This window comes from Salmo salar, chromosome 05 (assembly GCF_965601325.2).
Source record: "Salmo salar chromosome 05, fSalSal1, whole genome shotgun sequence".
Classification (NCBI taxonomy): Eukaryota; Metazoa; Chordata; class Actinopteri; order Salmoniformes; family Salmonidae; genus Salmo; species Salmo salar.
The window spans coordinates 31394360-31420520 of NC_138295.1; the positions used below are offsets into that span (position 1 = coordinate 31394360).

Here is a 26161-nt window from a genome sequence, read left to right on the forward strand (position 1 = left end):
CAGGAGGATAAGATAATTTATACCTGAGCCGTCACCTTTATTATTTGCTTATGTTTCCTTTTGCTCTTAAAAACGAAGCCTGGAATGGCACTTGGAGTTGTGCTTGACCCACGGAACTCGCCGGTCCCTAAGCCGCCATGGCCATAAATCTGGGGCCCAAAAATCGCTGACGTTATATCTAAACAGTTAAATGAGTAAAGGAGAAATGGAGGGAGAGAGAGATGGGGAGAGAGAGTGAAGATAAAGTGAAATAAAGATGGTCTTTGTCTGCAAGTCTCAGGAGCCACAGGAAATAAATAATGTTGAATGTGCCGTTGTATCACCCCAGTCTGCCTTTACATTCTCTGAGCTATAGCAGGGCATTCATCAGACGTGCATGGACCATGACATACGCTTTTCAGATTAAGCAATGCAAACACAGACACCGGGCCTGGGGTTTTCTAGAGGGTCGGCCATCCATTCCCAGAGTCAGGAAGATGACAGAGCCCTTCAAACAATACAGTGCCTCTTAAATACTACTGAATCTCATGGAAGGGTATGATCTCACTAACGCATAGGGTTGCTTAGAACCATGGAAGGTGTGTTCATTGTATGAAATGACTGTCTTTATTCCTTCAAGTTTAGTTTATTAGGATCCCCATTAGCTACTGCACATGCAGCAGCTACTCTTCCTGGGGTCCACATAAAACGTACAAATACATGACGAAGTACAGAACAGTTATAGACAAGAACAACATAACATATTAAATTGAAAATAAAAAATTAAATAAGAGTTATTGCATTACATTTAAAATTACATTACTTTGAAAATAATATATGCAGTTATATTAGGAAGACACCAAGAGACAACAAAAATACTATTTACACACTATTCATATATACATATTAATATTCTTACAGTACAGTTAAATTAGATCTCTAGAAAGAGGAGAGGTGCTATGATACAAGATGTTCATTTTTTCTAAGTGTCTTGGCTGACCTTAGTAATGGGGAGTTAGAAGGTGGATTCAATCCATAGCGCCGAAATATTAGCATTACCTGCATTCACGGTAAATCGAAAATGCCCTTTACATTTCAACCACGCAAAAACTGTGATCTTCGTCGCGAGCGGATTGCATCCAGTCCTTAGTGCTTGGAAGTCAGAAGTGAATGTGAGATGCTCCAGTGATGGCTCCATTTCCTCTCTTTCCCAACATGCTCTCTGTCCATACTCCAGCTACCTCAAGGCCCTATTGAATTATTGGCCAAACATAACAGCAGATGAACGTAATTTCACCGAAAACAAATAGTGCATTCGGCCTCCGCCAACATTTTTTTCTAATATTTTTTTATAGAATCAACACGTTTTAAAGGTTTTAGTATCGAGTTCATTTTCTGGCGATACAAAACATTCTTTGTACCCTTTATTTTATTCAAAGCCAACGTCTGAGTAATTTCTTTTAACTGCTCATGATTTTGGCCTTGTGCTATGATGAAGTGTTACAGTGAAATAGCCCTGGTGATCCAGGTTTTCGGCACATTACTTCCAAGTACACTACTGCTACAAAATCATTTTTTGGTTATGAAGAATGGAATTATTCAATTTTCAAAAGGCCAAAAAAATAATGTGCTGGAAGTCGATACCTCCAAGAACTATCACCTCAAGCCGTCAACAATGTCTAATGAGACCTGTAATCATTTTGAAAGGATTATTCTCTACACGAGACGCACCCCTTTCCCCTGTCAGTTTTTATGATCAATTGAACCGGACTTGGCTTTCCAACATGTTGTATCAGAGGTTATAGTGTTAGAAAGAGAGACGTTACTTTGCTGATGTTTATTTTGCTCTTTTCGGGTGGAGTCTTTGCGATCACAGTAATGAGTAGGAGTAACTGATGGGTCACTTATTACTCATCTTTAATGCAGACCAGCATTGAGTTAATTAATTAGCAGCCTCCTCCACTGGTAGAAAACTGACTGACTCACTAACTCACAAAATATGTGTACTGACTATAGGGGGTAATATTCAAAAGACTGCATGTCTTTCCTCCATGACCCCTTTCCACCCCGTCACCCCATCTCTGTGCAGTCATCTTGGCACGGCTGCAAGTATGAGACATGGGGGGAAAGTGTGTGTGTGAATCACTCCCAGTGCTTCCACCTTTTACAATATGAGGATGGTAAGAAGGGAAATGTAGTGTGCTCTCTGGGATGCAGGCGATGCCTATACCATGGAAACCAGGTCCTATGTTTCTCCTCACCGTGCACCACACGGCTCAAGCGCACTACGATGGAGTGGCTGTTTCAGTACATTTTGTTACTGTTAGTGAGAGGGAGTGAAACCGTTGGAGTGTTCAGTGTCTGCAGTCTCCGCCTTTTTTTTTGCTTGAAGATATGGCTTGCTGAGACTGCAAATTGAGCTTATGAAGTGTTTAAATCCCGCAAGGTTCCTAGTAGCTCAATGGATGAAGTGTGTGCAATACTTCTCTTATAATTGGCAAAGGGCTGCAAGGTTTGGCCAGAAGGTTGAATGGAATGGTACATGGAGGATTTTATGAATCATCTAGAAGAATAGGAATCCTCCTTACTGTGTTAAGAAATATGTGCCCTTGATTTATCGATTTGACCGACTAGACTGTGTGAACAATTCCTGTTGGATAAGAAATCCTCTCTCCAAGTTGCAGGCTTAGACGGGCGTAGACCCTGGCAAATAGTCCTCGGCCACTTAAGGTATCATAATCGACAGCATTCAGGAGTGGCTCGGCCTGTGAAACATTCATGGCAGGCATAAATAATGGAGCATAGTAGCCAGTTAGCAGCTGCAACTCGAAATAGTAGTGGCCTGAAACACAATCTTTTCCCCTGTAAACTATGTGTTTCACCTGCACCACACCGGGGCATCTGTGCCTGAGTGACAGGTTTGAGCAGGGGAACGAAACAACTCCTTCCTCCCTCCAGACCTCGCTTCATCTTCCTCCGATGAATTTTTCACCAAAGCCTCTTTGATATCTCTCCCCCAGGGGAGCTTGGGTAATGTAAACTATAATTATTTCTCATAACCGCACTGCTTCTCTAATTAGTTCACTCCTCTGAACTGGACCTTGCATTTTTTACACATCAAGAGGACATGGGTCGGAAGATAAATATGCATTGTTTGTTGACTTTGCCGAGTCCCTCGGCTCTGCAAGTGATGTCGTCTCCCGTCTTGTTTTTACCTGGTAAATGGCGCCCCGGCCGGGATGGCCGGCGAGGCCCAGCGTTAAGTCCAATTATTTGGACCCAAGGTCAGATCCACCACATCCTCATCCCAGACAGAGACCACTGAACAGTCCAAACCTCTGATTCAGAATCAGATTAATAAGCGGTCAGCGTGGAGACACGTTGTAATCATAGTCTTTTCAAGACTGCTCTTGGTTTTGGACAGCGTTAGTAAACATTCAGACTTACAAATCCAATTTTCATCTGGCTTTGGAATGTGTGAATGAAAATAGTTATAGCAAAGCAATGATAGTGCTCAAGTCATCAATGAGAAGTCTCTCAATTCAATTGATGTATGTTAAGCCCATCTCTGTCCAGGCGTCTTAAAGCTTTTCAAACTGGGTCATCTGTAATGGGCTGCAGCTCTTGAAAAGGGTCTGGATGGTGGCGTTTGCTCATAGATCCTGCATGCGGCTTGTTTTAGAGTGGATTTGCAGGAGCACGTGAGGTCTGTTTTTCCTGTCAATGGCAGGCATGAATAGACTCCTGTATCTTCCCCCTCTTGGTGGTCCTGCGGCCTTGAAGCCAACTGTCTGCATAGTAAATGCCTGTGGGGGAAACTTCTGTTGGTGGACGTGATGCAAAGTTTATTGGTCGCGTACTAAGGCTGGCCCCATTTATTCGACTGGACGATTGTTTGGTCGATAGGCTGTTTGTTGGTCAACCAAGATTTTTTGGGGCAACCAGTGGCAAATATATATATAAAAAATGTATGGCACACAAGACACCTGTTTGACTCATGCCTGTCGGAGTGGACTAATCCATTGCGGAGGCCACGGGAATGGCACACCAGTATCACCAGTTATACATTTACGGTTAATCATTTATAATCCACAATGTTTGTTTGGTGACGATCATTTCTGTTAATGCATTCAATATATTATTATTACTGTCTTACCGTTGTTATTGTAGGAATGGACACATTGTTTGCAGAGCGCACAACCTAGGCTACACTTGTGAGGAAGAAGTTTTGGTTTATTTCATTCCATTTTCAATTTATTCATTGTCTTTTGTTTGGAGCGCTCCTGTCAATCTTGAGTAAGGACATGCACCTGATTACGTGTAGAACTAGGCCTACCTGGCCTTTGCACAAATGTAGGCTTTTAAATGTGTCCAGTTGGGGATCTGATACTATTTATGATTGTCTTAACTCACCGTCACTGTGGATCTTCTCAAAGAAATGTTTTCTTTGCCTCTAAAAACAAATAAACAAAGTCTGTTTTTACATCCATTGATAATGATAATAGTTCCTCAATGTAGCCTATTTGAAAAATCTTTCCAGCTCTCTCCCTTTCGATAACCACTCAGCATGAAAGGGGAAAAAATGTCATGCTCTGATCTGGTGGAAATGTCATAAGAAAAGGCCTGCCTGATTACTTCTTATCCCTTGTGCAAATAGCCTACAGCTGTGTGTGTCTGTCCAGAGCTCACTGGCACAGGAAACTCTGAGGACCCAGAATATTTTATACAATGTTGCAAGTTTGCTAGCATAAGCTTCAGGCCTGACCCAAGTTAATAGTTGATACAATGTTTCAAGTTCCTTGCAGACTGGCCATGCAGAGCCAATGTGATTTATAGGATATTTATTTGTATCATATTTTTTACCTGCACGCTGCAATGTTTTTATTTGTTGGCTTTATGTAGGCTATTTTTTACATATTGGCAATGGCAATAGAAGTTACTTTTAGATTTGTATAATTTTCATTTACATATAATTTTGATTAACCACATGACATTGATTTTGAAATATGTGACTCAAAATTTGAATTTCTGTTTTTTACATTGGATAAAAATAGAGACTCAGAGCTACAAAATGGTATATCTTAATGGCATTTTCGAGGAACAATGGGAAAGTAATTATGCTTTGAAAGTTGATACATTTGTAAACACACTTTTGAGAAAAGGGCCTTTGACTGTTTTGGTACCTACTGGAGACCTCTACTTTGTCTACACCCATTCAGCATTGTTCACACCCTCTTAAGCTTTAGCCCCACCTATCTCTTTAAGGATTCACATGAGGTCATGTGCTAAAGGCTAAAAGTGGTAGTAGCCTACAATAAGGAAAAATTCCAGGTAAACAGAAAGTGTCCAGATAAAAATAGATGACGCTTACCCAGATACACTTGTCTAAATTGATGGGTCATGTGAAAGAAATGGGATAACCCCCAGCCACATCCAGTGGTGGAAAAAGTACTACATTGTCATTCTTGACTACAAGTATAAATAATTTCAAGTTCCTTATATTAAACTGTATTTATAATTGTATATTAAAAAGTATAATAATTTGACGGATAGCCAGGGGCACAATGTACTTAAGTATCAAAAGTAAAAATATTAACCATTTCAACTTCCTTATATTAAGCAAACCAGACGGCACAATTGTATTATTTTTTATTGTCAGATAGCCAGGGTCACACTCCAACACTCAGACATAATTAACAAACAAAGCATTTGTATTTAGTGAGTCTGCCAGATCAGAGGTAGTATGGATGACCAGGGAAGTTCTCTTGATAAGTGTTTGAATTGGACAATTTTCCTGTCAAAATGTAACAAGTACTTTAGGGTGTCAAGGAAAACATATGGAGTAAAAAGTACATTATTTTCTTTACAAATGTAGTGAAGTAAAAGTTGCCAAAAATATATATTGTAAAGTAATGTACCACATAAAACAACTTAAGTAGTAGTACTTTAAAGTATTTTTACTTAAGTACTTTTCACCACTGCCCAAATGCCTTCACACCAGCACATTAGCAAACTTTATATACTGTTACACACGCACTTATCACATAGTATTCCATACATAAGTTAAGGCCATGCAACCTGAGTTGAAACCTGAGTGAGGTACACATCTGCAGTTGAAGTCGGAGGTTTACATACACCTTAGCCAAATACATTTAAACTCAGTTTTTCACAATTACTGACATTTAATCCTAGTAAAAATTCTCTGTCTTAGGTCAGTTAGGATCACCACTTTATTTTAAGAATGTGAAATGTCAGAATAATAGTAGAGAGAGTGATTTATTTCACCTTTTATTTCTTTCATCACATTCTCAGTGGGTCAGAAGTTTACATACACTCAATTAGTATTTGGTAGCATTGCCTTTAAATTGTTTAACTTCGGTCAAACGTTTCGGGTATTCTTCCACAAGCTTCCCACAATAAGTTGGGTGAATTTTGGCCCGTTCCTCCTGACAGAGCTGGTGTAACTGAGTCAGGTTTGTAGGCCTCCTTGCTCGCACACGCTTTTTCAGTTCTGCTCACAAATTTCCTAAAGGATTGAGGTCAGGGCTTTGTGATGACCACTTCAATACCTTGACTTTCTTGTCCTTAAGCCATTTTACCACAAGTTGGAAGTATGCTTGGGGTCATTGTCCATTTGGAAGACCCATTTGCGACCAAGCTTTAACTTCCTGACTCATGTCTTGAGATGTTGCTTCAATATATCCTAATAATTTTCCATCCTTATGATGCCATCTATTTTGTGAAGTGCACCAGTCCCTCCTGCAGCAAAGCACCCCCACAACATGATGTTGCGGTTGGGATGGTGTTCTTCGGCTTGCAAGCCTCCCCCTTTTTCCTCCTAACATAACGATGGTCATTATGACCAAACAGTTCTATTTTTGTTTCATCAGACCAGAGGACATATCTCCAAAAAGTACAAGATTTGTCCCCATGTGCAGTTGCAAACCGTAGTCTGGCTTTTTTATGTCGGTTTTGGAGTAGTGGCTTCTTCCTTGCCGAGCGGTCTTTCAGGTTATGTCGATATAGGACTGGTTTTACTGTGGATATAGATACTTTTGTACCTGTTTCCTCCAACATCTTCACAAGGTCCTTTGCTGTTGTTCTGGGATCGATTTGCACTTTTCGCACCAAAGTACGTTCATCTCTAGGAGACAGAATGCGTCTCCTTCCTGAGCGGTATGACGGCTGGGTGGTCCTATGGTGTTTATACTTGCGTACTATTGTTTGTACAGATGAATGTGGTACATTCAGGCATTTGGAAGTTGTTCCCAAGGATGAACCAGACTTGGCTGATTTCTTTTGATTTTCCCATGATGTCAAGCAAAGAGGCACTGAGGTAGGCCTTGAAATACATCCACAGGTACACCTCCAATTGACTCAAATGATGTCAATTAGCCTATCAGAAGCTTCTAAATCCATCACATAATTTTTAGGAATTTTCAAGGCTGTTTAAAGGCACAGTCAAATTAGTGTATGTAAACTTCTGACCCACTGGAATTGTGATACAGTGAATTATAAGTGAAATAATCTGTCTGTAAACAATTGTTTGAAAAATGACTTGTGTCATGCACAAAGTAGATGTCCTAACCGACTTGCCAAGATTATAGTTTGTTTAACAAGACATTTGTGGAGTGGTTGAAAAACGAGTTTTAATGACTCCAACAAAAGTGTATGTAAACTTCCGACTTCAACTGTACATACAATCAGGGGTAAAGTGGCTGAGCAGCAGGATAACACAAAAAAATAGCAGCAACGTATGTGTTAGGAGAGAGTCATGTGAATAGAGGCACTGCAGATTGTGCTGATGACTGGACCGTCCAAACCAAGCATGAACAAAGGAATCTATATTCAGAGAGCCTGTTTCTGTCCTGCCCTTGACTTTGGTGCAGGGCGTGTGATGTCCATAGCCTCTTTGTCGCAAAACTCCCATATCTTGTCAAAATGATGTTGTCTAGCTGTGTCCAGTCCAGATGGTGCTTTTACAGGCAAACCATCTATGGGAGGAAGGATGTCAGCATTGCGCAGCAGCTGAAACCTGGTCCTGACAGTCCGAACGCTCCTTGGAGACAACACCAGGCTCCAGAGCATCAAAGCTGTAAAACAGGGAATAACAAAAAACTCTGAAAACATTACAACCCTGCACAACATCAATTCACCTCCCAAGTTTAGATAAGAATAACCTCATACAAATAATAATAATAATTTTTACCTGAAGTGCTGGTACTGCTTGATCTGTGGCAGCGGCCTGAAGTACGGAGTCAGGTGTTGTTGTCAGCCATAGCTTTCCAGCAGCACCGTACCATCCTCCAGTCCAACCAGCTCTGGGATGTTGACCCCTGTCACAGTGCTGTTCTTCACAACACCAGCAATCTCAGACAGTGTTCACTCTGGTCTGTCTGAAGCACTGCTTGATGAGGCTGAAGCACAAGTCAGTGGCAAACTTGGTGTGGCCTGTGGAAGTGAAGGTCCAGATTGTGGTGGAGCTTGTGCATGGTCCACCAGGCACAATACCAGAGCACAAACTTGTTCTTGTTTTGGCCACTGCAGTTATCACAATTCAGGTCCACACGTGTTTTCCCAACTCCATAGTTGGTGAAGAAATGGTGCATGTTGTTAATGACTGCGCTGCTGCCTTTGCTTGCTAGGGCCAGCTCTCTTTTTGATGACTGTATGACTGGTGGATTAGTCAGGCGTGTTCTACTGATTAATGCTGAAAGACAAATTCCACACAAATATTTTAGATTTATTATACAATAGATGCGGAATGGCATTGAGAACATCACTACACACAGTTCATACAGGTATTGTTAGCTACTGTAGCTAGCCAGCCATCTAACGTCAGCTGGCTAGCTAATAGCAAGCTTTAACTAGCAATACAAAGCAATTGTCATAGCTAGCTGAAGTTAACCAATAAGTTCAATATTAGCCAGCTAACATTAGGCTATAACTAGCAATGCGAAATGGCATTCTGAGAAAACATCACTAACGTTACACACACTTCATACACATAAGTTAATGTTAGCTAGCAAGCCAGCCACCTAACCTCAGCTAACGTTAGCTAGCAAACAGCAAGCTTTAACTTGGGATCTTTTGTTTAGACATGTCACGTTAACGTTAGCTAGCTAGCTAAAAAATGAACTATAATCCCAATCCATAGAGTAACGTTACTAACAATACAAACCGATTGTCGTAGCAAACTAAAGTTAACCAAATAACGTTAGGTTCGTTGTTAGTTAGCAAGCCAGCCATCAAACTTCAGCTGGCTTGCTAACAGCATGCTTTAGTTTGCAATGAAACAACTTTCTGGCAAAATTAGAAACGCATAATATCTGAATCTGTAGCTAGATTCTTACCTGTATACATGGATGAAAGCTTCACGGCAGACTGCAACCGCTTTTATAAGACATCCTGTGTTGTTTCCGTTTAGTTTGCACAGCTTGTTTGGCCCGTTGTGTTTCACTGATTTCAAAACATGTTATAAAATGAGAGAGTCAGCATTGCATGGCATGATCGTCATCCATAAAGTAGTCCATCACAACTTTTTCCCACTGACCTTTGTCGATAGCGCCTTATAAATTCAGGGATGCAATGTTATTGAGAGCAGTAGCAACATATTTGCAATTGTCCATGGCTAACATAATATCTTTCGAGAAAACTGCAGTAGGAAGGATTATTTACGCATTACGAGCAGCTTATTTTATAGACACAAGATGCAACACCGCAGACCAATCCAAACTCATCTCTCGGCATGTCCAGCCCAATCATTATCGCAGCCAATCATGGCTAGCGGGAAGGTTGCTGACTTTTTCTTTGGCTAAACCAACTAGGCTCGTAATTTAACAATTTAATTTGTATTTACAGATGACATACACGTTTGATATTAACCCCTGTGCGGCATCCAGCGAAAAATCATATCGCCATTAGCATAACAAAATTTAATAATAAAAAAATAAAAAAATTCAAATTATATTGTTTTATAGATACACCTCTCCTGAATCCAACCACGTTGTCCGATTTCAAAAAGGCTTTACAGCAAAAGCAAAACATTAGATTATGTTAGAGGAGTATATCGTAAAAGTAGCCACATAGCCATTTTCCGACCAACCACATGCATCACAAATAACCAAAAAACAGCTAAATGCAGCACTAACCTTTGACAATCTTCATCAGATGACACACCTAGGACATCATGTTACACAATACATGCATTCTTTTGTTCGATAAAGTTCATATTTATATATAAAAACAGCATTTTACATCGGTGCGTAACGTTGACTAACTATTTTCCCTCAAATGCATCCGATGAAACAGAGCTACAATTTACTAAATTACTATTCGAAAACATTTTTAAAATGTAATATTGTCATTCTAAGATTTATAGATTAATATCTCTTGAAAGCACCTGTAATGCCAGATTTAAAATTAACTTTACTGGGTAATCATACTTTGCGATGAAAGGGGATGCGATACTCTGAAAAATAGGCTAACGTTACAGGTCATCGCCATCTTGGAACAATCGCATATCACATCTAGTCTTGTATACTATTGTCAATAATCCCTTACCTTTGGTTGTCTTCATCAGAAAGCACTTCCAGGAATCCCAGGTCCACAACAAATGTATTTTCGTTCGAAAAAGTTCATCCATTATGTTCCATTAGCTTGTTCTTGTTAGCGCGTCTGAAGGCTGATCCAAATCCTCCGTCGGCCACGGGACAGCCATTTCGACAAAAAGCATTTTTTCCCATTTAGGTTCGTTCAAACATGTCAAACGTTGTATAACATAAATCTTCAGGGCGTTTTTCAACAAGAGAGCCAATAAGATTCGAGGGGGACGATTGCATTGTGTTTCAAAACGTTTCGAAAGGGGAGGGTAACCAGGGGCGCCGGCGTCATAATGGTGATGGCCCTCTCCGTGTGACCACGTTCCACAGCGTCTCATTCATTCAGTTTTCACAGTAGGAGTCTCAAATCACTTTGTAAAGACTGGGGACATCTAGTGGAAGCAATAGGAAGTGCTCAATGAACCATAGCTCACGGTGTGATTAATAGGCAACGTGATGAAGTTGAGTTCGCAATTCAGAATTCCACTTCCTGTTTAGATCTGTCTCGGGGTTTTGACTGCCATATGAGTTCTGTTATACTCACAGACACCATTCAAACAGTTTTAGAAACTTTAGGGTGGTTTCTATCCACAAGTATTAATTATATGCATATTCTAGCTTCTGAGATTGAGTAGGAGGCCGTTTAAAATGGGCACAATTTTTTTTCAAAAATCGCTTTAGCGCCCCCTATCCTAGGGGAACGCCAAGAGGTTAAGGCACATGAAAGTTCACATGTTCGAGAAGGCATTTCTGCCAAAAAAACGCATTTTGATGAAAAATATATTTTTTACGTTCAAAAGGCGCTCCTGTGAAGTCGTGATTTGCGACATACGCCTAGTTTCCTGAATTGGGTCACATATGAAGACTATTCTAAATTATTTTCAGATATGAAGACATAAATTAAATGAAACTGTTCCACAAAAATATGCATATGAAAATCATAACTGGCTCGCAGATCAGTAGAAATGGTATGATAACTTGGCACTCCAAATGGAAAAGGTTGTCGACTGCTGGTGTAGCCTATTATCGGCAACGTCAGGAGTTTAATGGCAGAATCTATGAAGGCCAGCAGCAGCGGGCAGCGGGAGGAGGAGGGTTGGGAACAGATTTTTTTTATTCTGGCTAGACTATATTGATCTCTGGCTCCCTCTTTAGTAATTTGTCTTCATTTTTAATCGCAATGCTTAAAGCATCAGACAAGCTCAGTAGCCTACATATAGTTGCTTTTATTCAAACATAGGGTGTGTCTATATATGGAAAAATGCATGTTTTAAAATTTCGACCAATCGATTCGTCGAAAGAACACACGACTCTCGGTCGACCAAGATTATTTTTTGTTGGGACAGGCCTATCGCGTACACAGATTTGCAGATGTTATCGCAGGTGCAGCGATATTATAATGTTCCTAGCTCCAACATTGCAGTAATATCTAAATCCTTATGTCTCTAACTCCAACAGTGCTGTAATATCTCAATGATTATGTTTCTAGCTCCAACAGTGCTGTAATATCTCAATGATTATGTTTCTAGCTCCAACAGTGCTGTAATATCTCAATGATTATGTTTCTAGCTCCAACAGTGCTGTAATATCTCAATGATTATCTTTCTAGCTCCAACAGTGCTGTAATATCTCAATGATTATGTTTCTAGCTCCAACAGTGCTGTAATATCTCAATGATTATCTTTCTAGCTCCAACAGTGCTGTAATATCTCAATGATTATCTTTCTAGCTCCAACAGTGCTGTAATATCTAAATCCTTATGTGTATAACTCCAACAGTGCTGTAATATCTAAAGGATTATGTTTCTTGCTCCAGCAGTGCAGTAATATCTAAAGGATTATGTTTCTAGCTCCAAAAGTGCAGTTATATTTAAATCCTTATGTTTATAGCTCCAAAAGTGCAGTAATATCTAAATCCTTCTGATTCTAGCTCCAACAAAGCAGTAATATCTAGCAGCACAATATCAATATACACATGATCCAAAAGGTGTATATATATATTGTTTTTGGGGCCTATTGCGCCTCAGCAACACACATCAACCCGCTCAGTGCCAGATTCAACTGGAGGACTGAGTAAGACTGCATAGAGATGCAAATAATTACCATAATCACTGTCAACATTAATGGAGATGGCAACGCTGGAGAATTCAAACCCGACTTTTCCATATTTATAGAAGCAATAAACAAAGAATGCAAACGGAAATGTCTGTTATGATTCAAAGTGAACACTGTTTACTGGCATTGAAATGCATATTTGGGTTAGGGGATGAGATTGGATTGTGGAGTATGAGTGGAACTGTCCCAGTCTAATGCATTGATAACTACACTCTACATTTGGCATCAAACTACCATTGATCTCTACACTTGACATTAAAATAAGACTATTCAGAATGTGAATATGAAACACTTGACATTTCAGTAACTCTCCTCTCCCCAGCCCGCTGCAGTTTTATGAAGAGTGGAAGAATGATCACTTGTCCCTGCTGGGCGCATATCTGTCAGAAATGCGAGCAGGACGTTTCACAGTGAACCTAACGGCTATAGCAGGCATTGTTTGGCACTGTTTTCATGGAAATGGTGGTGTTTTTTCTTTCTCTCCAGGTGGAAATTACGCTCCAGGACGTCAACGACAACCCACCTGTTTTCCCGAACGATCTTCTTGACGTGACCATCGAAGAGAACATCAGTGATGGCTTCAAGATAATGCAGCTAACAGCCACAGATGCAGATGAGGTAAAGTCTCCCAGGATTGGCCTTTTCTATATTCTGTCTGTGCGGATGCCTATTTGAATGAAACTCTGGCAGATAACTCCCCCGTCCCCTATGCTAGAGGGAAGGATCAGCCAAAAGGCAGCCATTACAAAAAGCAAACGTTATCTCTGTGTTACCATCAAAATGTACATCTTGACTAGATTTGGTGCCGTACTTAAATCTAAAGTGCTCAACCTCCTAAATACATTCTATTGCTCTTATCTGGAAATGAGCAGATGTGAGCCTCTGTTAGGGGATTTCTTAAAGTGGCTGCAGGTAGAAACGTAGTTTCCAATATCCCAAAAATTAAATAAGAATTCCGTCCAATTAATGCGCTCTGAAATTATTTCACCAAGTATCCGACCACAGCCACTGGCGTAACGCAGTTTGATCAGTCACATTCCTGAAGCCCGAGAAACAAACACTTAGCGTCCTAGTACATATGGAAATGAAAAAGTTTTATGAATGACTTTTTGCAGGGTTACTGTCAAAATTATTTATTAAGTAAAAAAAAATTGACAATCGATGATGGGCCTCCAGTGCTCGTGCACCCTCAATCCTTGAGGGGGCTGCGGGGTTGTCTGGTACACCAGTGACCACAACTTGTAGTTGGAGAAATTACAGCACTTTTTCTTGCTCACGCACACAGACACACACGGTCCCCAGCGATCACGTGTTTTGATGTTACCTGAGATGGCTAGGAGCCACGGGTGTCACCGAGCCCTGAGGAGAGCAGCTAACGATTGGCTCCTCGCGCCGGGCAGATTGTCCCTCTGCGGGCCTCTGTAGTTCACATTACATCACTGGCTTCGCCCTTGATTAGAAAAAGGCTCCATCTTTCGCAGCTTAGGCAGGATGTGGACATAAAATCCAGCACTGAACGAAAATCAGGTCCTCCCAGGATCTCCAAGGCCTGCGGTTCCTTGGCCCTGCCAATGAGACAGGGGAGCTGAATGGAAAGAACTGGGGCCATTGTGAGGAGGGTTTAGTGTGTGAGAGAATATGCACTCATACTTAACGTTAACTTATGAGGCCACACATTTTTATTACACAGCTGTTACCTCACCAACCTCGCCAGTTAGAATGTGAGAAAAATCATGCACAGTCCATTTCTGGAATGGTCATTGTATTCGGAATAGAACATTGACTGTAAACCCTGGAGTCAGGTCAATATTTTGACTAATAGGGCGTTGTAAGGACATTTGAGTAACTTCTCTTGGACTCAAGTGAACTTGAACTCGGAGCTCTGATCTTGAAGGATTTTAAATGAAATGGACTTGGACGGTTTCCGTTATTTTCTTTATCACTTTTTCCTCATAGTCAAAATCAAAGGGAAGAAAGACTTGAGCTGTGTTCCAGTAGTATCGAATAGCTGCCTTCCCTTGCCTCCTCTCTTTCATGACCACTGATCCAAAAGTACCTGAAAGGGGAAAGCAATATGATGAAACCTATCCAGTCATTTTACCTAGTATGGGTCATGAAGGAAATTATAGTTGGAAAAGGCACTTGTTTAGAGTATTGGGACGCAGCCTCGGACAAAGTAGTTGCACTCAGATATGATCATTAAACTGAACTCCAGATAAAGTCGGCCAATTTCTGCCCACATCCTAACGCAGGAAGCGCAAGTTGCGCTGGTACTAAGTGTATGGAATGCATTCAGGCCCTGTTCAGAAATCCCCATGTGATCCACGGAGCCGTAACCAGGCGTGGCAAGCTGTTGGCCAGCTAACTGGCTGAATTCAGACATCATAATGATCCCATCCAATTGAACAGTGCTGCATGTGGGAGTCATGTGTGAGCATATTAAAATGCTGTTTCTATGCATCCGTTTTTCGCTACTCCCGAAACGAAGGGAACGGTTGCATTCAGTTTGGAAAAGAAAAAGAATAAAGCTTTGCTCTCTCCTGTAATGAAGGCCTCTTTTGGAGAAAATGGTTCTCACCTGATTATTTGAAAGAATATAAAAAAAGCTGCACTTTTTGTCTTTTTGGAGAGAACATTCTCGTTTTATTAGCATTCTGACACAGAGTGGAAAATATGCAGGTACCAAAAGCAAGCCTAACTAGGAAAAGTATCTTGAACAATGGGTGCTAAAGAAGCAAAACAACAACGTAACAGCCAAAAAGACTGCTGAAAATACAAATGAGCGTGACTGAAGTGAGTTCCTACAAGACAGTTACTAAAGCCTTGTATGATGTACCCCACATGTAAATACACAGTCAACAGTCCTAGAGGGGAAGATAACTTTCAAAGATCCTTCTTTTGGTACTGTGCATCACCTACAAATCTAGTTCTTAAATGACTGTTCAGTTTAGATTGATGGATTGTAAATAGAAGCATTAGACCACATCACCTCTCAACACGTTGCTGTGATTGGACTTTTAACACCTGTCTTGTGATTGGCTCACACGGCCTAGTTTTGTTTCAGGACAAGGCCGCTTCTCGACAGCTCTAGGAGTCTCTCTCCTCACCCCGAGCTGCTGCTGCAACTCATCTGCTAAATGAGTTTCCTTATGCCCAAGTCTGGCCCGGAATCCTGCTCTTTAATTGGTTGCTCCCCCCACCCCCCTCTTTCTTCCCTCTGTGCCTTGGAACGGCTGTAAACTAGTCAGTCTTTTTACAAGGGAAGGTCAGGGGAATGGTCAGTGTCAGGGGGAGACGTTGGACCCGCTACTCCTCTCCTCCTCTCTCCTTTTGGTCCCCCTACTCCTCTCCCCTCCACTCCCCCTCTTGTTCCCTCTCCTCCTCTCTCATTTTGAACCCTATCAGATAATTAATTAGCAGACGAAGGGTGTCTGGTTCCAGTTTGCAGCCCAGGTGGCTGATGGGAATCCCAGATCAAGCATTCCGATTGATGACAGGGGCCTGTTAGATGAACACAGCCTCAATCTGACCTCTCACAAAGAAATGTACCACTCTGTAGGTCTGGGAATGAGAATGGGCTCTCTGGAATTGCAATGGGGGTAACTCACAATGATGAGGTTTTTGTCCTTGGTAAACTAGCAATAAACTATTACTACTTACTAAATGGGAGATACATCAACTTTATTTTATTGCGTCAACTCCATTTTATTGTATATTGTCAAGATCAAAAGTACCCTTGAAATCACCCTGAAATGAAAGATGTTTTTAGCTTTTGACAAGTCAAAACATAATTCCTCTGTTGAAAAGTGGTAGCTTTTGAAGTTGACTTTTTTCCCTCACTTAGCATCAGACATCAGGAGAGAGTCACCTGCTCTGGTATTGTGCTCAGCACAAACATAAATGTCAAGCTCTGTCGCCACTGTTATTCAGTTGTCATACCACGTTCAGTCCTCTACTCCAATTGCAAAGGACCACTATGGCTTTCACATGTGTACTGGGTTGTACTTGTCCAAGGTATCAAGGGATCTATTAGTTGCGTTTATAGAGGAACTCTATAGCCCCAGAGTTCAAAGACCAAGAGTAAGGCCCAAGAGAATACTGCCATTCAGCTCCTGTGAGTTTTTCTTTCCACCGATATGACCATTCTATTCTGTGAGGAGAATAGTGATGCGTTTGCGATATATTTCACTCATTGAGATTTCTAATATAATAATGTATAATCTATTAGCCCTAGAAGAAGGTATTTGATAGAAGTGTGAACGCGCGCAGTGGGTGGTTGTGAACATGAATTTCACTCTCACAAAGAAAGTAGTATGATGTCCCTCTCTCCCCCTTCAGGACTTTGACTAACCATAACCCTTAACCTATGTTAATCATCACGGTCTCATGTAAAAGGATCCGCCCCTTTTTTTCAATTTTCGTCTAAAACTGCCTGTAGCTCAGGACCTGAAGCAAGGATATGCATATTCTTGATACCATTTGAAAGGGAACATTTTCAAAGGGAAACAGTTTGTGGAAATGTTAAATTAATGTAGGAAAATATAACACATTAGATGTGGTAAAAGATAATACAAAGAAAAAATGATTTTTTTAAATGTATTTTGTACCATCATCTTTGAAATGCAAGATAATTATTCCAGCCCAGGCACAATTTAGATTTTTGCAACTAGATGGCAGCAGTGTATGTGCACAGTTTTAGACTGATCCAATGAACCTTTGCATTTCTGTTCAAAATTTTGCATCAAGACTACCCAAATGTGCCTAATTGGTTTATTAATACATTTTCAAGTTCATAACTGTGCACTCTCATCAAACAATAGCATGGTATTCTTTCACTGTAATAGCTATTGTAAATTGGACAGTGTAGTTAGAATAACAAGAATCTAAGCTTTCTGCCAATATCAGATATGTCTATGTCCTGGGAAATTTTCTTGTTACTTACAACCTCATGCTAATTACATTTACATTTTAGTCATTTAGCAGACGCTCTTATCCAGAGCGACTTACAGTAATGAATGCATACATTTCTTACATTTCATGCATTTTTTTTTTGTACTGGCCCCCCGTGGGAATCGAACCCACAACCCTGGCGTTGCACACACCATGCTCTACCAACTGAGCCACAGGGAATCACGTTAGCCTACGTTACCTCAACCGTCCCGCGGGGGACCCACCAATCCTATAGAGGTTATTAAAGCCTCATAATAAAAAATCTATACTGAATCTTTCTGCTGTTAGAAATAACCAATTATATTTGTATTTCTTCAGGGTCCTAATGCGCTGGTGACCTACACCATTATCAACGGTGCCGATGACAGTTTCCGGATCGACCCGGAATCGGGGGACCTGATCGCCACCAAGAGACTGGACCGGGAACGTCGCTCCAAGTACTCCCTGCTGGTCCGAGCCGACGATGGAAAGCAATCCTCAGATATGAGGCTGAACATCACTGTCAGTGACGTCAACGATCACACGCCTAAATTCTCCCGTGGAACGTACTCCTTCGACATTCCCGAGGATATGACACCAGGTAAAAGGCTTAATGTCACATGGCATTGCTTGTAACTGCCAGGTTCTTTCATGCTTATTCAGTGTGAAAGTTCACAAATTAATTTCTGCTAAAGTTTATGCCATTCCACATGAATGTGGTCTATCTATATCTTAAAGGCTTTTAATGCAAACGTTTTGCTAGTTAGCTAGGTCAACAAAGATTGTAACACTTTATTTTAAGTGTTTATGAATCATTATTCCTATATTTGTAAATGTCAGATATTCACACATGTATATATAGTTCGTTAAACATCCTTTGTTGTGTGCTTGTTCTATTACCAGGTACTGCAGGAATGTCTACCAATGGCATGCCCATCTTTTTATGAGAAATTACACTAGTCACTCAAAACATTTGAAGTATTTCTACATTATAAATGGCAATCACTTTAGATTAGGGACTGCAAAAATACTTTAATAATGATTAGTAAATGGTTTATTAATGTGGGAGTAATTATTAATAAATGGTGAACACACAATTTATATATTCCTTATAAATGGTTTATTACAAACCATTAAAATAAAGTGTTACCGGGACATTGAATCTGTTCATCAAACTGTGGCACTTGGAAATATGAAATATGTTGTATTTTTTTATATGGTAGTTGAAGGAGTTGGTAGGCAAACGTGAGGGAATCCCAATCCAACAATCCAAAAACCCTCTCAAATGCTCACTGTCTGACTGTCTGCTTCTTGACTTGTCAGGCTCCATCGTGGCGGCGATCCTGGCTAGTGACTCGGACTCGGGGGTGAACGGCGAGATCACGTACTCCCTGGAGGAGGAAGACGAAGACGAGACCTTCCTGCTCAACCCCATCACGGGGGTCTTCAACGTCACGCGGCCCCTGGACTATGAATCCCAGCAGTACTACATCCTGACCGGGAGGGCCCAGGACGGCGGTGGTCAGGCCAGTGCGGTCAGGGTCTACTTCAACGTCCTGGACGTCAATGACAACCCTCCCATCTTCAACGCCACCTCTTACAGCACTTCGGTCACCGAGAGCCTCCCCCCTGGCTCCAGTATCATCACCGTAGGGGCCAGTGATGCAGATGACGGTATGTATGTCCCTTCTGTCAGTTGCTGATTTCCATAATAGGATCATCTGCCACACCGATGACGTAAAATGATGGTTCATGAAAAATGCAGGTGAACATGGTCAATATAGCATGGCCCATAACTATTTTTCTATGACGTAATACCTGTAATGATCATGCAGTGAAGGCAGTTAGCTAAACATAATATTAAGTCATATATTTATTTTCCATTTTTCATTCCTGTCACATTGGAATCATGGTGTGAAATACGGTCCACTAGGCTTGAGGAATTTATCCATTTCAGGTGGTTACGTTAGACTGCTTCATGCTATTATAACAGCCCTGCCGTCCCTTTCCGACTGCAATTACCACTCTGACCATACCAGGCCTAATGCGGTTACTGTGACCCACATTCCTGGGGCAGAAGCCTGTCTTGTGTCTCCCAACGTCAGGCTTCCTCTCCTCCACTGTCCACTTGCTCTCATTGACCCTCTCTGTCGATAGTCAGTCACCGTTCTCTCTCTGTGACCTCAACGTTTTCTCAATGTTCTCTCTGTGTTATCTCAAATTTCTCTCAACGTTCTCTCTCTGTGATCACAACGTTCTCTCAATGTTCTCTCTGTGCGATCTCGACATTCTCTCTCTCAACGTTCTCTCAACGTTCTCTCTGGGATCTCAACGATCCCTCTGTGTTATCTCAATGTTCTCTCAATGGTTTCTCTGTGTTATCCCAATGTTCTCTCAGCGTTCTCTCTGTGTTATCGCCCCCCCCCCACCCCCCACTAATCATTATTGTTAGCACTTACAGAAGTTCCTCAATCCTTGACCCCTGTAGATGTGGTTGTAACCTAAGGATAGAAGTAGACTTGGCCTTTTGATAAGGGATTACCTGTTCAGTAAACACGTCTGCAGTGTGGGAAGGTGCTGGGCCGCTTTCCACATGAATACCTCAATGACTTGAATTACAGATGCAAAATTTAAGCTCGTTTTCCACCGGCTCCAGGGGAGGAACAAGGATTAAGCTAGATTTCAAGGTCTAATAGTTTGCATTTGTGCGGTTTCTGTAGTTAGTTATTTCATTGAAATTAGTGTTTCGATTGTGAGGGAAATCCCAAAATTGTAGAATGCGGCCTACCAGTAAAGGAGGTGATTTTAAGTTGCTGTGCGGTTTCTCTTTGGAAAAGGATCAATTACCCTGCATAAAGGCATCCTCCGTTTGGAGGAAGAAATTGGAAGGCTGCTGAGACAGGTGTTTTTGTGAAGACATTAAGACAATATGTGGAAATGCATGTTGATAGCTAATATAACATTATAATTCAGACCATACAGTATGTAACAGTCATAAACAACCTGGCATCAACATATGTCAGTCCAAATTATCTACGCTTGATTTGTTTTAGGTACAGTGCAGTATATCACATGACATGTTCTCTGTGATATTTTAAGGTTATCTAATCCTACCCCTTTCAGATGAATACTTCTCGACTTGAAACAGAAAGAGCCATTATACTGTAACTACCCCCTACCATAACAAACAACTGAAGCAAGCACACAAAGCTTCCTCAGAACTTCACATTTTCTAGTACAAGTAACTAACGCAAGGTAACCAACTCCAAATCTATTGCTATGGCTTGTCTTCCAGGTCCGAATGCCCAGCTACTCTACTCCATCGCATCGGGAGATCCTCAGAGCCAGTTTGACATCACCAAAGCTGGGGTACTCCAGACCAGAAAGGCCTTGGACCGGGAGGCCCAGTCCTTCTACAACCTGGTGGTCATTGTCCACGACCTGGCCCTCGCCCCCATGACTCGCTACACCAGCACGGCCCAGGTGTCTATCATCCTGCTGGACGTCAACGACTGCCCGCCAACCTTCACCTCCCAGAAGAGGACCTATATCCAGGAGAATACTCCAGTGGACACGGTGGTCTTCACTGCCCAGGCCATTGATGCAGACAGCGGGCCCAACAGCTACGTGGAGTACTCCCTGAAAAGCCCCTTTGGGAACAAGTTCAGCATAGGAACTATCAGTGGAGACGTGAGGCTGGTGGGCGAACTGGACCGGGAGGAGATGTCCAATTATACATTGACTTTGGTGGCCAAGGATAAGGGCGAGCCGCCTCTGTCTTCAGCCATGGATGTGACGATGCTGGTGCTGGACGTCAACGATAATACGCCCAGTTTCTCGCAGAACATCTACGACATCGAGATTGAGGAGGACACGCTGACGGGCTCCGACGTCATCCAGGTGTTTGCAAGCGACGCTGATGAGGGAACCAACGGGCAGATCCGTTTCTCCATCGCTGGGGGCAACATCAACTCTGATTTCAGGATTGACTCGGTCACCGGATGGATCTCGGTGGCCAAGCAGCTGGACCGAGAGGTACGGTCGTCTTATTCGTTGGTGGTCCAGGCTGCCGACCGCGGAAGCAGCTCGAGGGTGGACCGCGCCACAGTCAACATTGTGCTGTTGGATGTGAACGATTGCCCGCCGGTGTACCAGCTCTCTCCTTACTCTGTGAACGTTCAGGAGAACGTGGGGAGTCTCCCCAGCAACATACTACAGGTCAGTGAGATCTTTCACTTTTAGTCATTCTAGACAATCATGATCAAACATTATTGACATTTCTGGACTGGGAATTTAAGTCTCATAAACAAAGCACTAATTCCTATTCCAGGCTTTAGACCTTCAACAAGCTAATGGCTTAACTTCATTTCTAGGAATATTAATCCATGAAGTATGTATGGTATCAGTTTACAAACTGAGCTGACAAGGTAAAAATCTGTCATTCTGCCCCTGAACAAGGCAGTTAACCCACTGTTCCTCGGAAGCAGAAGTCATTAAATATAAGAATTTGTTCTTAACGGACTTTCCTAGTTAAATAAATAAAAAAACATCAGGCACGGTGGTCTTGATTTTGTAAATAGGCAATAAAAAGATAAAGAATGATAGCAATGAGTGCTGCTAGTTTCACTCTTTTTTAGATTAAAAATTATTGCTTTAGAAAATTTCTTTGAGGTATTACAATCCAAAGTATCAAATTGAAGTGAATGAGAAAGGACGTCTCCACTGCAGAGCACACACACAAAGGACCTGTCTCCACTGCAGAGCAGACACACAAAGGACCTGTCTCCACTGCAGAGCAGACACACATAGAACCTGTCTCCACTGCAGAGCAGACACACAAAGGACCTGTCTCCACTGCAGAGCAGACACACATAGAACCTGTCTCCACTGCAGAGCAGACACACATAGAACCTGTCTCCACTGCAGAGCAGACACACAAAGGACCTGTCTCCACTGCAGAGCATACACACAAAGGACCTGTCTCCACTGTAGATCAGACACACAAAGGACCTGTCTCCACTGTAGATCTGTCATGTCTGCTCCCACTCTCCCTCCCTGGCGCTCAAGGGCGCCGGGCTGCCCTGCATTACGCACTCCTGTCACCATCATTACGTACACCTGCTTCCCTCGTCACGCACATCAGCGATTCATTGCACTCACCTGGACTCAATCTCCTGTGTTATTTCCTTCCCTATATCTGTCTGTTCCTCAGCTCTGTTCCCCGCTTCAGCATTGATTGTCGTATGTCTTTGTATTACCCGGTTCAGATGCTGTTCCTGTCCTGTTCCATGTCTGTGCTAAATTAAGTGTTCAACTCTCCATTCCTGCTTCTCATCTCCAGCGTCAGTTCTTACAAGATCAGACACACAAAGAACCTGTCTCCACTGCAGAGCAAGCACACAAAGGACCTATCTCCACTGTAGATCAGACATACAAATGACCTGTCTCCACAGTAGAGCAGACACACAAAGGACTTGTCTTCACTGCAGAGCAGACACACAAAGGACCTGTCTCCACTGTAGATCAGACACACAAAGGACCTGTCTCCACTGTAGATCAGACACACAAAGGACCTGTCTCCACTGCAGAGAAAACACACAAAGGACCTGTCTCCACTGTAGATTAGACACACAAAGTGTCTGTCTCCACAGCAGAGCAGACAAACAAAGGACATGTCTCTACTGCAGACACACAAAGGATCTGTCTCCACAGCAGAGCAGACAAACAAAGGACCTGTCTCTACTGCAGACACACAAAGGATCTGTCTCCACTGCAGAGCAGACACACAAAATACCTGTCTCCACTACAGCGAGCAGACACACAAAGGACCTGTCTCCAATGCAGACACACAAATGACCTGTCTCCACTGCAGAGCAGAATCACAAAAGACCTGTCTCCACTGCAGAGCAAACACGCAAAGGACCTGTCTCCACTGCAGACACATAAAGGACCTGTCTCCACTGCAGAGTAGACACACAAAGGACCTGTCTCCACTGCAGCGTGCAGACACACAAAGGACCTGTCTCCGCTGCAGATCAGACACACAAAGAACCTGTCTCACTGCAGTGTGGAGACACACAAAGGACCTGTCTCCACTGCAGCGAGCAGACACACACAGTGTAGCTTGTCTGTATACTGTTCCTACAAGGAAAGTATTTTGCAGATGTGTGGAAACGGCTCCAGCAGCGGTGGGTCGCCACACAAGAACATGTCCCAATGCCAACCTGATGTGGCCCTCTATCTGTGCCCCGGCGGCATTAACGGCAGCGCCCATAATGCACTGTCACAAGCAGTGTAAAGTACTTAAGTAAAAATACTTTAAAGTACTACTTAAGTAGTTTTTTGGGGTATCTGTACTTTACTTTACTATTTATATTTTTGCCTACTTTTACTTCACTACATTCCTAAGAGAAAATAATGTACTTTTTACTACATACATTTTCCCTGACACCCAAATGTACTCATGACATTTTCACACGAAAATTGTCAAATTCACACACTTAACATCCCTGGTCATCCCTACTGCCTCTGATCTGGCGGAATCACTAAACACAAATGCTTCATCTGTGAATTATTTCTGAGTGCTGGAGTGTGACTCTGGTTATCCGTCAATAAAAAAATGTAATAGAAATTGTGTCGTATGGTTTGCTTAATTTAAGAAATGTTAAATGGTTAACACTTTACTTTTGATACTTAAGTACATTTTAGCAATTCCATGTACTTTTGATACTTAAGTATATTTAAAACCAAATACGTTTAGACTGTTACTCAAGTAGTATTTTACTAGGTGACTTTCACTTTTACTTTAGTCATTTTCTATTAAGGTATCTTTACTTTTACTCAAGTATAACAATTGAGGTTTTTTTCCACCACTGACTGGCACTCACAAATGAGTCCTTTTGGTCTGAAGATTTATGCCCAACCTTACGGCATAAGGAGAGGAGGTTGGAAAAGACCAATATCATATCTGACATTTTTTTGGCACATTTTCTGTAATGTCTATCCTCCCAGACAGATGTTACAGTCTTATATTTTTCTGATCTGAGAAAAATCTATTTTTACGGTGTCCATATTAGGATAGCCTCAGAGTCATAAGGAGTGCTTCACTCTGACTGATCCGTCTCATCTTTGCTCTCTAGGTTATGGCCAGGGATGATGATCTGGGTTCCAATGGCCAGCTGAGTTACATGCTGAGCGGTGGGAACGAAGAAGGAGCCTTCAGTCTGTCGTCCAATGGTCAGCTGATCCTCACCCAGACCGTGGACCGCGAGGCTCAGGGGAACTACACCCTCATCATCACGGCAACCGACTCCGGTAAGACCAGCTGAGAGCGGTCAACTTGTAATCTTGAAGTGCGTCTAGCGTTTTTGACATGACAGCATGAAGATGGACAGTGACTGTTTTATTATGTGTCGTCATCCGTTGGCGTTCGAAGTGCACTCCTGTGCTAAATGCATACCATATTCAACATGTTCAACTTAGTGTCTATCATCTCCTTGAAAAGAGAGCCGATATCTGGCGAAGGAAGAGCGATGCTTCGTAGGATGCATCTGTGTTCCATCACATGGACATAGACCCAAGAATCTTGACATAAAGCAAATATTTCAACAAATCATGGAGTTCATTCTTATTTCACACTGTAAGCTACGCATTGTTTTGTCATGCAAATGTCAATATAGGGATACTACGTTTGACGGTATATCGTGTCGTTTTGACAGCTAGTTGTCTGTACCTGCACCGAAACTCCAGTGTTTTTCTTTCATCGCTTGTTCTCCAGCTTCTTTTTAAATAGGGAGCCAATTTGTTTCCAGCACTTTGATTTTCATGAGTGATCAAAACTCATTTTCTCATGCTCTCTCTTGTCCATCTGCAGCAGACATATGGTGAGCAGTACATCTAATCGCAATAAATTGGAACATCGAATCGCAATAAAATTATTGTATCGAATCACAATACATATGGAATCACAATACATATCGTACTGGCACCTAAGTATCGTGATAATATGATATTGTGAGGTCCCGGGTAATTCCCAGCCCTAATTATTTCCGCTCAAGGCTTTTTAAGTATATCCCGGAAAACCTTGTTGCAGCATTTGATAGAATAGGGCCCTTCTCTGTTTGTTTGGATACAGTGGTGGAGCTTGTTTTATCCAGATAAAAGGTTAGGTTGTTATTCCATAGAGGTCAGTAAATGTGCAGTTAAGCGAGTACATGCGTATCCTCGTCCGAGCCAAATCACATGGTATGGAAGTTAAGTATATGTTTCTTTGGTCTACTCTGGCATGGCCATCATGGTGAAAGGGTGGTTCTGTTTCATTCCTGGACTGACCATGTGACCAGTAGTAATGATGGGTATTTTTGACTTGGCATTGACTTTGGTGAGAAATTTTACAGTAAAGAGATTCACTCTGTAGTGTGCGATAATGTTGGCTAGTGTGCATTAGGATAATGGATTATAGTAGGGGCTTCCCTCTTTGCAATGTCTCAAAGGTGTATTGTGTCAGACCCTGGGTGGCATCTTGCCCCAATCTTTGTT

The 26161-nt window shown here is 41.9% G+C and overlaps 1 protein-coding gene across 1 annotated transcript in view; it reads left to right on the forward strand.

Annotated features, from left to right (window-relative positions):
* LOC106604622 (protocadherin Fat 4) overlaps positions 1-26161 on the forward strand; it is a 98191-nt gene that overhangs the window by 43732 nt on the left and 28298 nt on the right. Inside the window, exons 2-6 of the mRNA XM_014199440.3 lie at positions 13181-13312; positions 17963-18224; positions 18947-19297; positions 20919-21841; positions 24763-24937. Of these exons, the coding sequence (XP_014054915.3) occupies positions 13181-13312; positions 17963-18224; positions 18947-19297; positions 20919-21841; positions 24763-24937 (1843 nt within the window). The remainder of the gene's footprint in view (positions 1-13180; positions 13313-17962; positions 18225-18946; positions 19298-20918; positions 21842-24762; positions 24938-26161) is intronic.